The sequence below is a fragment of the Pagrus major genome, chromosome 2 (assembly GCF_040436345.1).
Source record: "Pagrus major chromosome 2, Pma_NU_1.0".
In the NCBI taxonomy this organism is placed as follows: Eukaryota; Metazoa; Chordata; class Actinopteri; order Spariformes; family Sparidae; genus Pagrus; species Pagrus major.
The window spans coordinates 14660208-14677493 of NC_133216.1; the positions used below are offsets into that span (position 1 = coordinate 14660208).

At 40.4% G+C, this 17286-nt stretch overlaps 1 protein-coding gene across 1 annotated transcript in view; it reads right to left on the bottom strand.

Annotated features, from left to right (window-relative positions):
- Window positions 1-1625: 1625 nt before the first annotated feature.
- The window catches only part of ppp1r37 (protein phosphatase 1, regulatory subunit 37), a 45691-nt gene continuing 30030 nt past the window's right edge, over window positions 1626-17286 (bottom strand). The window contains exons 5-13 of the mRNA XM_073487771.1: window positions 14060-14179; window positions 12262-12412; window positions 11939-12094; window positions 11182-11294; window positions 7393-7534; window positions 7131-7297; window positions 4760-6419; window positions 4592-4677; window positions 1626-3585 (exon numbers count right to left, since the gene is read on the bottom strand). Of these exons, the coding sequence (XP_073343872.1) occupies window positions 4601-4677; window positions 4760-6419; window positions 7131-7297; window positions 7393-7534; window positions 11182-11294; window positions 11939-12094; window positions 12262-12412; window positions 14060-14179 (2586 nt within the window). The 3' untranslated portion in view covers window positions 1626-3585; window positions 4592-4600. The remainder of the gene's footprint in view (window positions 3586-4591; window positions 4678-4759; window positions 6420-7130; window positions 7298-7392; window positions 7535-11181; window positions 11295-11938; window positions 12095-12261; window positions 12413-14059; window positions 14180-17286) is intronic.

Below are 17286 nucleotides of genomic sequence, written 5' to 3' on the forward strand. Positions count from 1 at the left end.
TTCTCTACGGCAGTAGTGACCGGTCCACCACTTTGGCCCAGGCTGAAATATCTCAACAACTATCGCAGGAATGCCATGAATCTATGGACAGAAATTCATGGTGGCAAGATGATGAATCCTTTTGGTGACTTACTGAGTTTTCCTCTAGCGCCACCAGCAGGTTAACATTTGCAGTTATTGAATAGACTGCTGTGACATTTGGGTCATTCATGTCCCCCTCAGGATAATCTGTAATAACTTTGGTCGACTGATGTTGGAGGCGATGTTGCACACTTTGTTCGCTCCAACAAATTAGATCTCAAACACATTCTTTGAGCAAAAGTTTTAGCCCACTGAAAACCAAACATCTCTTTCAGTGATATTGCTCTGCTGGTTACACACACAAACTAATGGTCAAGTGCAATTTAATATGACGAGCGGGGTTAGCCTGTCACCTCAGGTTACAGTCGGTTGGATAAATTAGGATACCTGGCCCGAGTTCAAGATAAGTTGTGAATATTTTTTTTTCTTTTTTACAGAGAGATTTTGATTTTGATATAAAATTACACAAGAATGTGACAATTACACAAAACAGACAGATGAATTATTAACAGAGAATCACAGGATTATAACTTGGAAAGTGTGTTTTTCATTTAATTGCGTCTTTAAAGGAAAAGTTTACCCAAAAATGAAAACTCAGTTATTATCTTCTCTCCCCCTTGTTGATGGAAAGTCAGGTGAAGTTTCAAAGTCCACAAAACATTTCTGGAGCTTCACAGTGAAACGTTGCTGCATTCACTTAAACGACTGAAGTAAATGGGGACAGCAACAACAAAAAACATACAAATGTCTCCATAATGATTTGTGAACTACAAAACGTCACCCAACTTTCTATCAACATGGGGGCGAGTAGATAATGACGCAATTTTCATTTTTGGGGTGAACTTATCCTTTAATCATTGCTGTGCCTAATGCTATTTTGTCAAGACTCAGTATTTTAATATCCTCATACAACCTTTTTAATAATCATACAACTGTGTTAATGACATGGAAGCTCCCTGGTCGCTCGTCCAGCCCATATGACCCAGCATCATCTTTATTTGTATAATCTTCAAAAGCCCCGAAACATGTAAAATAAGCTAAATTTGTGATAAGAAACCAAAAGCAAAGATTAGAGGAATGTCTGAAAAATACAATATTGGGTTGCAGAAACTTGTTTTTTCAGTCCACACGTTGGGAACCATCAGCAGGTTTTGGTTTTATTACCCTGTGAGGGGGCTTTTCTTGGTGACAAAGAAAGTGCCTGATGCCTCACTGTAACTACTGATTGTCATTTTACACTGACAGCCCATCGATTACTCACTCCGACATTTATGTTTTAATCGCAGCTCGTATACAGCTTTTTTGGTACAGATCAACAGAAAATGACAATAAAAAAACGACGTGAATAGGAACTGAACCTTTTTCTATTGATTGTGTTTTTAAAGAAGTGAAATAAAGACTGTAATTTAAGCAAAGGTGGTGTAAAATCAAATTAAACATTTCATAGAAGAAGTTTACAAGATCACATATTAGAAAGAGTCACCAGCTGTGTGCAGAGTTGAGACATTTTGAGCCAGACTGAGTAATGTCATTGAAACATTCAGTCATTAGTCATTACATGCATTTATTTGAGAGGAACAATTTTTGCCATACATATCTTTGTGATTACCAGCACATTTCAATTAAGTTAACAAATTATTATTAAAAATTTCTAAAAATTAAAGCATAACAAACAGTGGGGGCAAACTATCTGTTGGGTGGAAAGGAGCAGGAGGGTTGAATGCTCCTCCTTTTAATAAGAAAAGGAAAAAAAATAATAAACAAAACAACACACCTGCCTGTGTCTGCTTCAGGGAGGAATTCAAAGCAGGGTAAAACAGCAAACACGTTGACATTTCATGTAAAGTTTTACCGCTTGATCTGGAAAATGCATGACACGAGTTGGATTTGAACAGAGACACCAGCGCCTGTTGTACATGATGCTGCCCAGTTCTGTATCCACTGGAGGAAAACAACACAGCCACTGGCGCCCTCTTGTGTGTGTGTGTGTGTGTGTGGTGTTAAAACAACAAGGACTTCGATGTAAACTGTTGCAGTTGCTGCATCCTTGTGTTTCCTGTCGTTACTGCACCCCGACTGCTACCGTAGTCCAACAATTCAATCATATTTACCTTTCCTCCCAACACAGATCACCCCCTCAAAAAAAAAGAGAAAAAAACTATTAAGTATTTGCTCTAGTTTGAATCTGAAATATACATCAAAAAATGGGGCTAATCTTTAAAAGCAACCCCAAAATGGAAAAAAAAAGATAAAATGAAGAAGAAACAAGGAAAAATTAATCAGAAAAGGCTCATATAGCTATAAAATAAATACAAAATAACTGATTTCTCAAAGCAGCCAAACAAAAAGACTGAATCTGAAGTGGTGAGTTTGAAGGCAACATGAATCATGTAGAGCGGGAACAGAGAGGTGAGATGGCACAGAGTACCAGAGGAAGAGTAAGACGGAGGGAGGAGGAAAGAGACGGCGCTGCTAAACACAACAATGACTGATCGAACAAAAGCAATAATAGTGTCTGAAGTTGCAGAAAATAAAAAGGAAAAAATATATTTTTTTCCATTTAACTGTAAATAATTCAATCGAAGCAGACGTCTTGCTTTTCAACATTCGCAGAAGTTCTTGGGAGCAAATAACCGACTTTGTGACGAACAGTTGCAGCTCCTCCACGTCATATCTGAGGGCCGGAGGGGGATACCTGAGGGGCCAAAGTGAGCAGAGGAGGAGAAAACAGACAGGAGGGAGGTCACTTTGGCAGAGGTCCCTTAGAGTTTTTTTTTTATTTTCCGCAGGGGGAGAATGGTCAGGAGAGTGGGGGACACAGACATGAAACGTTGACATTTAAACAGACACGTTAACATCTTCAGCTTCCTCGGATATAAAAGCCTGTGTGACCTACGTCCACCTCTAGAACAAGTGTTTAAAGCCAGCAGGTCCACTAAGCAGGGTCCGTCACCGTTATTTTGTCCTCTGACTTGTGCCGTCAACCCCACGTTTTATCTTTATCACCGTTAAGTCTTTGTGTGTGTGTGTGTTGTGACATAAACTTTAATTGCTAGTTATTTCTACACATGAGAGCGAGAAGCGCTGTGAGAAAGGTCCGTGTTCTGTCTTTGGTTAGTGTTTTATCCTCCCTCCTTTGTCCCCCATCTCTCTTCTTTCTCACTTGCAGGTGGCTGCTTGTTTGTAAAGATCGCAGAATGACAAAATGTAGTGATAACAGGGTGATTTTATTTCTTCTTATGTGCATATGTACGTGTGTGTCAGTGGTTGATGTAGTGTGGATGTAGAGGATTCCTTATTTGTCACAGCTGAGCTCGAGAGGATGATTTTGTCCATAATTTGCTTGCGTAGAGCTTTGACTGTAACACCACGTCTTCTGTCCTTTATGGAAAGGTTGTGTTGGTGGTAAAGTCAAAGAAACGGCAAAAACATTGTCGGGCGACCAGTCACTTAATAGAGCCAGACAAACAATCTGAGTGCTGATTTCTCCCGTCCTCACAGTCCCTGTGGGAGAGGAAGAGAACAGGGAACGTTAGAAAGTAGCATCGTTGTCAATGACAATGTATCGGTGGTTACGGTTCTTTTACTGAATGATCTTCGAGCGCTGCTTGAACAGAGAGGGATGGAAAAATAGTCACGCTCCAATGTCTGGACCTTCACACAAGTCATACGAAGATGATTTTTGTCCAGACTGAAATGGGTTTATAAAATTCTCCATCCTCTTGAGGGTTACAGCATTTTTGCCCAACATCTTCACACTGGTGTGGCTGAAGCCATTACAGCTGTTTTCTGCACCATGTTCTGTCATTAACAAAATGCTATTTTGGCTGTGCAAATACATATTTATCTTCTTCATCATACACCCTGTCTACACTGGTCGGGTAGCCAAAGCAGCATGACAGGAAAGCAAGATGACAGTTTATCTAGATTTGTTGCCAGGTTAAGGTTTGAATATTCAAGATTCAAAATTAAATTATCATTACACAATCAGGATTGTACAAGAAATAATGGTGGCAGTCCTGTAAAAAACATAAAAATTTAAAAAACAAATTATTTCCGGTGGAGTGAGCCCAATCAATCACAAGTATGGTGGGTCAATGAACAGAAAGTCTGTGAACGGGACTATGTTTTCTCTCCCTGACGGAGCCACTTTTAGTGATGTAACTGTGTTTCAAGGTCCCAGCAATTACACAGTGACAGCAATGTTATAACAGATGGAACAGATGGTGAGAGGTACAAGAGTAGCTTTCTTTTAAATGATCCATAAAATTATCGTCAACTACACACCAATTGGATATTGTTTAAGGGAAGAAAGGCAGCTTAATTATATGAGTGAAGAGGTGATTTTTATCGTTGTAATGAGGTTTTATCTGATGGAGTTTTATATTCAGATCTGCTTGTTCAGCATGAACAGAGATAAAGCGCTTTTGAAGAAGTAAATTCTGCAGGTTGAAGTCCCTGTTATCATCACGACTTTGTCTATTTTTGATTAAATAAAATAAGTGTTTACCTCTCGGCCTCACGGTGCTTCTCTCCCAGTCTCCAAACTGGCTTCTAGCAGCAGCTCCTCCAGGTCTTGTCCACAGCTGACACTCACTAAAACACACAATACCAAACATGATTTTCACACCCAAAACCAACTTCTCATTTGACTAGATCAGTGATTACAGTGACTCACCGTGCTCCATAACACAGCTGCCGGGCTTGGGGCTTTCAGTGTCGAGAAGATGGCGGGAGAACTCGGGTTTGAGGCCGTTGGGCAGAGCTGAACTGACTACCTCCTCCTCTGGAGCCTCAGCGAAACACTCACCCTCGTCAGCAGAGCTCTCGTCGGGTGAATCCTCCACTTCAGCCGAGGCAGGTTCGGGACTCTTTGAGGCTTCTTCTGCTGGAGGATTGGACTCCTGAGCTCCACCTCGAGTGACAGATGGTGCTTGTTGATCAGTCTGGACAGAGAGAACAGACTCTGCTCCCTGTTCATCTGCCTCAGTTTGACATGGTTCCTCTTGGCTTGGCTGGCTATACTCGTTCCCTGTCAAACTGGGTTTTTCATTTTCTTCCTCCAGTGCCTCCTCTTCTTCTTCTTCTTCCTCCTCCTCCTCCTCTTCTTCCTTTGTTTGTTTCTGCGACTGTGTCTCCTCTGATGCAGATGCTAGCTCATTCTGTAGCTGTTCGAGAGCAGATGTTAACGGCTGCTGCTGCTGCTGCACTTCTCCCGCAGGATTACTAGTCTGAGTGTGACTCAGTTCATCTAACTGTTTACACTCTCCTTCTGTGCTATCAGGGGACTTTATCTGTCCCTCAACCTCTCTAAAAACTTCCTCATCTTCTTCCTTCTTCCCCTCTACACAAGTGGGCTCATGTTGGGGGCTCTCAGTGCTCTCTGTTGCCTCCTCAGTGAGCTGCACTGATGAGGACTCTGAAGGCAGGGCTGGTGCTTGTTGACTTGGATCCGTCACTTCTGGGTCTAAAGTGCTAGCTGTCTCATCCTCTGTGGGTTGGCTTGCAGACTGTGGCTCTAGAGTTGTATTTGGTGCTACAGTACTCTGCTCCATCAGTTTACAGTCAGTTGATGGAGCGGTCGAGCTCTCCTTCACGTCCTCCTGTGTTAGTTGTGTTTGGGATGAGGGCGGCGGCGGCGGTGTCTGCTGTGTCGTGGGTGTGTTCCCATCTGCAAGCTTCTTTGATGCTTCTTTAACCTGGCTGGGAGCTGGAGGTTTGCTCAGCTGGAGTTGTAACAGCTGCTGCTCAGGCGGGCTTTCCACTCGAGTTACCATGAAGATCTTATGACCCCTCCCTGGACTAGAGACAGATATACAGCGACCAGGAGATGGAGGGGTGCCTGGAGGAGCCGTGGATTCTGTGACGGTGATGCCGGAAATGACGCTCGGCCTGCCGTTAGGTGAGGCTGAGGGGGATGAGGACGTATGTGAGGCACTGAGGGGATGTGTCTGGGTTTGAGGAGCAGGCTGGTTTAAGCGAGGGGAAGAGGAGGACTTTGTTACCACCTCCTCTTCCTCTTCATCCTCAGTGTCTGAATCTGACTCCAGGGTCACTTTAGGAACACCCGTCTCAGCGCTCGCTCCTGACTGGCTGCTCGGCTGTTCTTCATTTCCTGTTGTTTCGCCTGCTTTCCCCTCTGTGCCTCCACTCTCCTCCGCTGCTGGTTGCTCCTCTTCTTCTGTGGTTCCATCCTCTGTGGCGATTTCAGCCATGGATGCCGACAGCCTCATCTTCTGCTCTGTTTCCTCCTTCTCCTTTGCCAGGATGAAGTTCCTCTTGCAGCCATTCTGGATCTCAGCCAGCAGGGCACGCTGGGTCTCAATGAAACTCTTCACCTTCGAGACAAAAAACACGTCTCAAACATCAAAAATATCAGAACAAACAGCTAAATCAGAGCAAATCCTACAATCTCTTTTGAGCCACCACCCTCCCTCAGTCGGTAATATATTTCTTTCAGAACACAATTTTCCTTAAAAAAGGCTGCAGGCGCACTGGTGGCCCATCCCCCCACCCCATTTCCTGTTATCTCTCCTCTGTCAGCTATCCAATAAAGCTATACAATTCCCGGAAAAATCACTTTTTAAAAAAGGCTATGACTGGTGTTATTCTGTAAAGTTGTTACACAACAGCAAAATCCAATGAAAAGACCAAAATTGCATTAGTCCATCCCTCAATACTTTTTGACTTTTCTACCCTGTTTAGAGCCAATTCGCTCCTTCTGAGGACGTAAATGTTAGAAAACAGGTCACAGATGGATTGTTTCACTTTTAAAAAAACCTAAATAATTTCTTAAAACAGCTGGGCCTTGTAGTTTCTAGAGAAAATTACTCAAACAGTATTGAATTGTGCATTTTTGGAGATTCATTTTAACTGCTGATTTGGTGCTCTACTGAGTATTTACAGTAGCAGGATGGTCTATTGCGACCAGTTAAACTAAACTACGTTCATGTTCAGTGAATTTAAGGAACATTTAATACAGTGCAAAAGTGTGGTGCACTGATGTGTTTTTAACAGTTTTTGGACAACATTGGAGGTCTCATGCTCACAGTTTCTTTCTTGGGCTCCCGGTCAAGGTCGAGACGCAGCAGAGAGGTGTTGACTTTAAGGGCGAGCGACAGCGCCATCAATCCACCTGTCTTGATCTCATTCTCTCTGAGGTCGAGACGCAGCAGTCTGGGGCTCTCTGCGATGAATTCAGCCACAGCCACAGCTCCTGTAGCACACATTAGAGAGAAACAGGAAGTCAAAAAATGCAAAAAGAATCCTCGACAGAAACTGAAGCAGATGCACATAGGCACGTGCTCCCACCTTCGCAGGACAGTTTGGTGGAAGCGAGGCCCAGTCTGAGCACAGAGCGGTTGGCAATCAGTCCGTCTTTCAGCTTGTGGACACCTTCGTTACCCACCGAGTTATGGCCGAGGTTCAGAGTCTCCAGACTCTGGGTGCATGGCTGAAACAATAGAGGAGAATGAAAAGCTTTGAGATAGAAACCAATTGTTTACCAGGGATAAAATATTGTTTTAAGTGTTTCATCAGTTATAAAACCACATTCTGCAAATATTGAGTTTCATAGTGTTCATGAAACCTGTTTTTTATGATATAAGCCATTTCCAGAAGAGTATTTCATGTATATTTTTTGCTTCTCACAACTACAGTATGTGTTTACACAATTGCTTTTACATTTTAATTATGTATTGGGGATTTTTTTATTTTTCTTAACTGGAGAGAGTTTTGACATTAGTGAGAGTCCATCTGGAAAAGGTTGTCTGTATTTCCTTGCAGGCTGCATTTTACTACTTAATGAGCTGATTGATGCGACTCCTTCAAATTATCTTACTGCTTTTAAGTTGACTGCTTATTTAAACCTCCCAGTGAGTGTCAGAGCTGTGCTGCTGATGGTTTAAGACATAAAAAAACATCTTTTATACAGTTGGTTTTATTAATATTGTTTGATTAACAGACCTTTTCTCTTCACACTTGTTAATAATAAATGCCCATTACTAACACCTCATTGCATTGTAGCATTAAGAAACACTGTAGTTAGAATAGAATAGAATATGCCTTTAGTTCAGTAGAAACAAATAGTGCAAAGTAAGAAAAGGAAAGTATACCAAATAAAATATATAGTAAAAATATACACATACTGTATATATATGGTAAAAAAAGAAAAGAAAAACAGAATAAAAATATAACAGATGTATCAGCTTTAACAGTGTAATTTGTGCAAAACAGTGGAGGTGCAAGATAGTGCAAGTATGTCAACCGCTGCTGCAGTTTCTGTGGGTGGGATTGTTCATTATGGGGGGTGGATGGAGGTCACAGCTCTGGGGTAGTTATTTGCAGGGTTATGAAGCAGCAGCAGGAGCAGTCATGAGATTATATTTATCATCATGAGTCGAAAGCCATTTCTGTGTGTTCTGTTACATCTCACAAACCTCCTTTAAAAAAAAAAACCATCAGGCAGATTTCTTGGAACAGCTCAAAAATACTGTATTTTATAATTAACAAGGAAATCATCCCGTGTCTCTAAAAATAAGAGGAATGCTGTCCCATAACAAACAACATGTGAGAAGTCAAAGGCTGCAGTCTCAGAGTTCAACTCTGAACATTGAACCTACTTCAAAGATTAAAAATGTGCATTTTTTGTGTCAAATGTGAAAACTAATAAACAAAGCAGAGAAGAAAATAAAAAGTAAATGTTTTAAAACATTTACATTCTGAGCTTTACTGGTCAGACATAGGGAAAGTAAGCTTTAAGTCCAGTGTCCCTTGGTGGTTTACTTTTTTCGAATCCGGCCCCTCTAAAACTGTACTTGAATAGGCTTGCTCTATATAAACTTATCTTGATTGGCATAAGCCATTACTGTTATGAGAGTTTGTGCGGATAGATGTTTTTTCTTGGTTACTGGTACGTTCATAAGTGACACATTAGATGAACTCTACAGGCACTTTTATGGAAGGACTAAAGTAGTGAATAATACAACTGCAAAAATAATATGATTAAACTGAAATATGCAGCTAAATTCTGGAGTTTGCAGTAATTACAATGAGTCAACAAAGTTAATCTCTTCTTACAAAACAGTAGTGATAACTTGGGAATAATGTGAGCAGGAAACATGCACTAGATGCTGAATTATAGTCATGTTTTTCCATGGGTGTATTAATATATGAAAACTGTAAGTAAAAACAACTTTTGAACATTAAAAACAACAGGAAGAGTGGTTTACCACACTCTGACAATGCTGAGGCTGTAATGACAAAGCATGTTCCCGTAGAACTAAAACAAGTGAACAATGAGTGAAGATAATGATGCTATCACTCAAAAACAGACATGAGACCAGTGACTTTAGTAATGGATTATCTGCAGCAGACTGCTGTGAAATTGACCCAAGAAGGACTGAGAGAACTGAAGCGGCACAAAGAGCAGGGCCTGAGCTCACATCTGTTCACTGATACGACTGCACAAAATGTCAGGTGTATTAATGACGGGCTTACGTGAAATGGTCCGCTTGTATCAGACGTCATAACACCCATCTACACTGTATGTTAATCTCTCACCTTAACACCTGTCACTCTCCAGTTTACACAAGGAAATCAGGTCACAGGTTCTCTGGTGAAATGCAAATATGAGTCATTCATCTAACTATGATAGAGTAAACGCAAGGTTCTTAATCTTATTTGTTTAAACAAGATCTCTAAGGAGGTCAGTATGCTGCCTGCGTGACTTTTATGTTCACTTCTTGTCTTGAGGAAAAATAATCCTCACCATATCTGTAACTGGGAGACAAACCAACAGCAAAAACCAAAATCTCCAGTTTACAGAATTCCTTTATGCCCACAGCAACCAATGTATAATCAGGTCAGCGAACTGTCTCGCGTCTAATAAGTCACAGACCCATCTCTTAATCAAGTGTTATTGTGCTTGTAAACTATTTTAATTTGTGATACTTCCAATTGTTTAACTGTGCTAAATGTATTTATTGTGTGATTTTTCTCTTGTTGTAATATTTGTGTTGCACTTATCTCTTGTTATTTAAACTTTTTACAAGCACCTTGTAAGCTAAGTTTTTAAAAAGGTGCTATAAATAAAATCTTTCTTGCTTACTATGCTGTCAGGTTGTTAATTTAATCAGCTGTTTATATTAACTTTGTATGTTTTTATCATGATTATTTAATTCTGGTTGATTCCAACGGCAGGAGACAACAAACAAATATGACAATGGGATCGTTTCATTTAAAAGTTTAAGAGGTGTTTGGTTACAATGAGTGATTATGTTGATTAAACACCAGATTTTGTTATAAATCTGGCATTTTTTTCTATTTGAACTCATTCGCAAAATCCTAATGTTAAAAACATAAAGGGGATCTTAAAGGGGACCTATGAAACAATTTATAGCAATAAACATGTATTATTCACTTTTTACTGTGAGTGAATTGTAACGCGACACAAAAAACGTGTCCTTCCCCGTCTCCTTCTGGTGCCTATACAAGCCTGTGATCGATTTATCTAAGTTGTTTAATGCTGCTGGACTGTGCATTTCTTTGTTAAGAACCTGGATTGGATTTGAGCGACAGTCCACACGATCTCGAGTGCCTCGTCTCAGTGCGTCTCTCTGCTCCACTAACAGAGACGACAGTAGCTAAAGTTAGTTTAGAAGTAAAGTTCACTTACATAAACTACATAAACTAAAGACTAGCTTCCAGCACAACACAGAAGTTCCACAGAGCTCCTTAAAAATTCACCAATTTCCAATCTTTGAAGACTTTTCACAAATCCTAAACATATACTAGGTATAAGAGAGACAACTGTTCACATGTTGGAGAGAGCTGAGGTTCAAACATGAGGAGAAAAGAAGTAAAACAAACAACAGGGCTCTATTTTGATCACTTCTCTGATAGAGTAATGAGGAGAAAATTGAATTATCCCTGCCTGAGCTGTTATACACACATCTGATAAGTGTGCAGACTGGCTTTACTTTGTCTAAGTGAGTGTGTGTGTGTGTGTGTGTGTGTGTGTGTGTGTGTGTGTGTGTGTGTGTGAGTGTGAGTGTGTGAGTGTGAGTGTGTGAGTGTGTGTGTGTGTGTGCTAGTGTGTACCAGTGCAGCAGCGAGGTAGCCCATGCCATTGTGTGTGAGCTGGTTGTTCCATAGCACCAAAGTGACGAGGCCTTTCCTCTGCTCTTTTAGTCCTTCACACACGTAGGCCAGACCTGTGACGACAAACAAAGACAGGCAGAGTTAGTACATCTGTATTTGACTTAAATAAACATGAATAAAATGTTTAATTTCACGAGGTCTGTTTGCATTGTCTGGCATTTTTTCTTCCCTTTGTATTACAAAAAAAAATTTCTAAGTGTGCACCCTATGCAATATATTCAGTTTAAAACTTATCTATCTAATCCCAGCCTCTAAAAGCTTTACTTCAGGTTATACTTTAAGAGCATGATGACAACATCACATGAAAAAATGTTTAAAATCCTGATGATGTGACATTTGTTGGTGTCTGTACAAGACGGACATGCTTTCTTACATCTGGAAAAGATTTGTAATTTGCAATCAATTGTGCAGCCCTAGTCATCAACATATTGTGATAATCTGTAATAACATAAAACAAATACTGCAAAATGTATATAAATAAATAGCCAACTTTTGTTTGCTTGAAATCATAATTTGAATTTAAATGAACTCAAATTGTGTTTAAAACAACTCAACCATGTAAACATGATAACTTCCCCACAAGGATCAAAAGAGTCTGCATGTTATCTGAGTTTGCGTAATTGTGTTGAGGTTTTATACACAAACAAATCTTCCCATCTTGGGTAAACAAGACTTTATAGCAATTATGCTACTGCACCAGAGTCGAGGATGTGGTTGTTGCGCAGGTCCAGGATCTGAATGTTGTAGTTGAACTTTAGCAAGTTCCCAAGTTGGGCCGAGTCCTGCAGGCCGTTGAGTTTGTTGTCTGCCAGGTACAACTCCCGCAGGTTCATATTCATCTTCAGAGCCGTAGCTTTAAAAGATAAAGGAAGAAGAGGGAAGGTTGAGGGTCAGGAATAGAAGGCTAAAATCAAGAATTAAGATTCTCTGATAACGAAGGAGGGGCTGGAAAGAGAAACTCCTCCTCTTCCTCTTGTACATCCTCTCCTTTCACCCCCTTTGGCGCTCTGCCCATCTTACCCAGTAACATGAGCGGCCTGCCAGACAGGCCAGCGTTCTCCAGGTGGAGGACTGCCAGGCTGCCACTGATCCTGAGCGCTCGAGCTACAAAGGGAGCCGAGTGGTCCAGCAGGGGAGTGTTACGTGCATCAAGATACTGCAGAGAGCTCGTCTGAGGGGGAAACACCAACAGGATACAATTAATTAGGAATGTTTGGATAAACGGGCACAAACTCCAAAAAAGAAATCATAATACCTGTGAAATAATGTTCTCATTATAGTGATGAAAACTGTGTTTGTGCCGGAAAATAACACAATTAAAAAGGCCAGGGAGAATAATTACAGTTAGTTTGTCTTAAGGACATTATATAACCAAGTATGCAAGAAGATTACCTCTAAAAACCACACACATATTATGATTAAAGCTGCTGTAGTAAACTAATGACAACTAAGAGCTTCATCAGACTCTATACATAAAATATTATCCAGATGTGAATGGACACTGTCGCCCACATAGACGCCCTTTTCATAGGCTTAATCCAAGACCTCACCTCAGAGATTCAATGACACACACCTGTCCACAGCAACAGTATGTTAAGACCTATGGGGTTTTCCTGAAATGAGCTACTGCAACGTTTTATTGACAAGCTTTGACACAAACAATAAACAAGCTGGAATATGTGTGATGTCTCCAGGCAGCTCTTCATTAATCATCAGACACTTGTAGACAGGGGACTGCCTTCTGGTACAAACACTGATCAGATAACAAATTACTCCCTCACACACTCATAGTTGCGATTACAGTACGACTGTGGTACTCATACATTTATGTAAACATAGTTATTGTATCATTAGTAAATGTGATTAAGAAAGTGTTGTTTTTCCCTCTAGGAGAGAAACTAATGAACCAGATCTTAGAAAACAAATAAATAGACCACAATGTTATTAATAAAAACTGCTGTAATTTGTGGCTTGGCAAACAGATTGGTGTGGGTCAAGGTGGTAAACTGCCAGGAAAGAAACTCCACAAACTAGGAACCTAGTATGTAAATGAAATTGATACATTTTTCACAAATTTTTAAGATACAACATTTGCTTTTATTAAGTCTTTTGCATTAACATCTCACACTTCCTCTTTCACCTTCAAGTTTAAAACAGTGCAGAATAATACAGACGTGACTGTATGAAATGTGTTTTTGAAGGAGTGGTTTTATTCTCCCTATTCCTCTGACACACAATCAACAGTTCCTTCACATGGTTTGTTTGATTAAAATAAACTGTTCAAACTGACCAGCAGCTGTTTGTATCCGTGTACTTTCTCACGAATATTGCTTGAAAGGTGATATTAATGTGCTTGCCTGGCGACCTATTTGTATTCCTAACGGTAATAGGTGGTGACTGACGTCAAAGTGAAGCGCAAAGGGCACAGGCAAGACTTTGGAAGAGCAAGCGAGGGAAGAACCGACCCTTATGTCTGAGTGCTGACAGAAACCAGCAGCGCTGCACGACACAAGCTCAGCCAGAAACATAAAAACAGAGGAAAGATCGATCTTCTCCCCTGGGCACAAAGTAGAGGAGAAGACTTGACTTTAAGTCAGTAGTATTTGAGACCAAACATCTTTTTTACTGGCCAAACAAAACACATAACATGAAATATTGCACACAGTTTAGTCTTGAGGCTGAAGAGCTTTCTCACTGAAACAACTAACACTCCAGTGTAGTCCATCACACCATGTTTCTTATTTAAAAAATTCAACCTGAAATCTCTTTAATATTATAATTATTATTATTCATACTGTAGGAGAAGAAGATCTCCTACCTTTCTCATCATATGAGCTGCGGCCTGCCATCCTCGTGTGCCAATGTGCTTGTTGAAGGAGATGTTAAGATGTGTGGCTGACTCGTAGTACTCGATCATGTCAAACAGGGCTGATGCACCCTGAGAAGCACAGAGAGAAGAGGAGAAAGATATTAACCTTTATGGCATTTCAGATAAAATCAAATAGTTTTAAAGCAAATCTCACAGTTGGTCAAAGTGTCAAAACTCTGAAAGCGATGTCACAAGATACAGACGGGAGCAGCTGTAGTTGCCATGGTAACATTCCCTCAGGACAGGAGACCTGCTCAGTTTCCACGAGGGCCTCAGGTAAACGGGGCAGAGACACACCTGTCGAGGCCACTGACTACAGAACTTGTGAAAATGGTACTGTCTCCTTTGTTTTAGAAACACGACTAAATAAAGTTTATTTTAGATTAGGGTTGCAACTGACGATTATTACCATTTTAATAAATCTCCTGATTATTTTCTAGATTAATTGATTAATTGTTTTCTCTATAAAATATCAAATTTGTCAGAACAACAGTCCAAAAATCAAACATATTCAGATTATTTGGGCTGCCCGCTAATTGACGACTGAACTATTATTCCATGAGAAGTGTCTTAGTCAACCAAGTTGATTAATCCTAGGAAAGAAAAGAAAACCTAAACATCATTCAGATAGCTTAGTTAGCTGTGCAGCTAACCTCAGTGTTGGTGTTTACACTGCTAGCACAGGTGTTTTGTAATGCCGGCAGGAGGAGACGGTTTTGAGGAATAAACACCAGAAACGTAGGGCGAGCAAGCAGCGTAAGCCAGGTTGATTTACTGTACCGTGGGGCTGACCAGAAAATGGTGGGCAGCTCATCATTTTACTTTCGTGTTTGACAGAGAAATGCTGGAATCAGCAAATGTTTAGCTTTTTTGGCTTAAAACACGACTAAAACAATTTCCTGCTGATTGATTAATCGATGAATTGACTAATCATTGCAGTTTTAGATTATCCTCATTATAAATTAAACTGCAGATTATTCTCACCATTGACACATTAATAGTTTTATCTATAGAATATAAGAACATTGCAAAAAAAAAATAATAATAATAAAAAAAAATATCATAATTTGCTCTTGTCCAAACCCCAAAATCATCAGTTTACAATGATATAAAAGAGACATTTGATATGCTTGAATCATCAAAAGTTTTGCATTTAGCTTGAAAAATGCTTCAATTGATTAACTGAGTATAAAAATAGATGCTAATTCTTGTTTAGGTTGGACAAGTCATCAGTTACATCATCAGTTACATCAAGTCATCTGTTACATCATGAGTAATTTCAGCTCGATGCACGAGATAATGTGAAGAACGTTATTTAATCAACAGCATTAAGATCTTAGGGCCTGAAGGAGCAGACACAGGACTGAAGTGAAAAGTCAGGTGATGTAGCACAAGGCCAAAGTGCACTCATGTGATCAGGGTGTTTTTGTCTCATTTTGGTTTTGGTGGTGCTGCGTGGGTGCATCTCTTTCATCCATCCCTGATATACTGACAATAAAAAGGTGTTGATGACTCCAAAGTGGAGGTGGAAGCTGGTTGTTTTGCTTTTCTGCATTTTTCCATTTGCTTCCATTACATAACATGTTATTAGCATATTTCAACAAAAAAATTGCTGCTGGGTCATTGTGTCCCTGGTGTCTTTAACTCTGCAACAATTAAAAGCAAACTTAAACAAGACAGAAATAAACAGGCAGTGATGATTTTTGGCTCCTGTGCAGCCAGCTGCAGGATGAGATTAAAATGGAAGTATGAGCGTATGAGTTTCTTCTTCTTGAGGCTGATGAGAAGTAACAAAATCCGACAGGCTGTTGCATAGCGTCTCCTAACCTTTTCCCCTTTGTGTGTGTGTGTGCATTCTGGGCGACATTACTGAGTATACACGAGTGTGTTTATCTACAGGGTGGGGGAAGATGAGTCACATCCAGTCCAATAAAAGCCAGGCTGTGTTAGTACTCCCCATGCCTGCTCCTCCCTGTGCTCCCATCTCTCCAAAACTATTTTTTCTCCTTTCATCCACCCAAATCATTCCCAACAAGACGCAACTACTGCAGATACAAAGCTCTGCCAAATCAAGCTGTCCACTGTATCACACTTCAAAGATGAACCCATCTTCTCACATCCCCTTTCGATTCCTTTTCTATCCCACCTTCCTCCCTTCTCATCCTCCTCTGTCATCACATCCTCGGTATTTTCTCCTTTCAGCGTCTCATTTCATCTGAGCCCAATGCGACACACTTGTCTCAGACTAAGATGCTGCTCGCTGGAGACTCAATCACTGACTCATTCAGCTATTTCATTCACATTTCCGGGGCAGTGTTACATGGTCGGTGAGGAGAGTGCGCACGTCACTCTGTATTTGTTTGGATTATGTGAAGCTCCGGTGTGTGTGTGTGTGTGTGTGTGTGTGTCTAAGTTGTGTCAAAATCTGTCAAAAAAGGATATATGTAATACTGTTCATGAATGAAACTGCTCCTGCTCTTTTAGGTTTTGTGTTTCTCAGCACTGTTTGTGATTTCAGTGAACAGTTCATGCAGGATTAAAGATGCTTTTAAATTCCATCATATTAATGGATGTGAAACATTGTGATCTTTACTTCTGCTCATTTTTGTTGACCACCTGACACATAATCCATTGTTGTAGTATGAAACTCAATCAGAGTTGCCATTGCCATCAACTTGTGCAGTAAAATTTCTGAATGCAATGGGATAAAATCTGTTTGACTCGAGAGTGAAAGTTCCCCTCAGTGCACTGTAGGGATGTTTTTGCTCATGCCATCTTGTTAGACTGGATCTACACCCTGTAGTAAATATGCAGAAACAAACACAGAACGTCTGCCCATCTCGAAGCTAACACACCTTCTTCCTCCATTTACGCCTGGTATTGACATGTGATATGCATCTGGATATTTTATCAGGATAATGACATCCGATCTATGTGTGTTTGCATTTACAACTGGTATTAAAATGAATCCTTGTTGACTCGAGTGTCCCCACATTGTGGTTTGATCTGTCGATATGTAAATAAGTTAGCCGGAGCTGTTGGACAAATTCCAGGTCCACTGAAGAAAAGACAAGAACATTATTCGTGTCTAAATCACTTTTTGGGAGGAAAGACTTGCATCTGCTACTACTTGTAGCTTCTGCCTGGCTTACCTAAACCAGCAATACGAGGCAGAG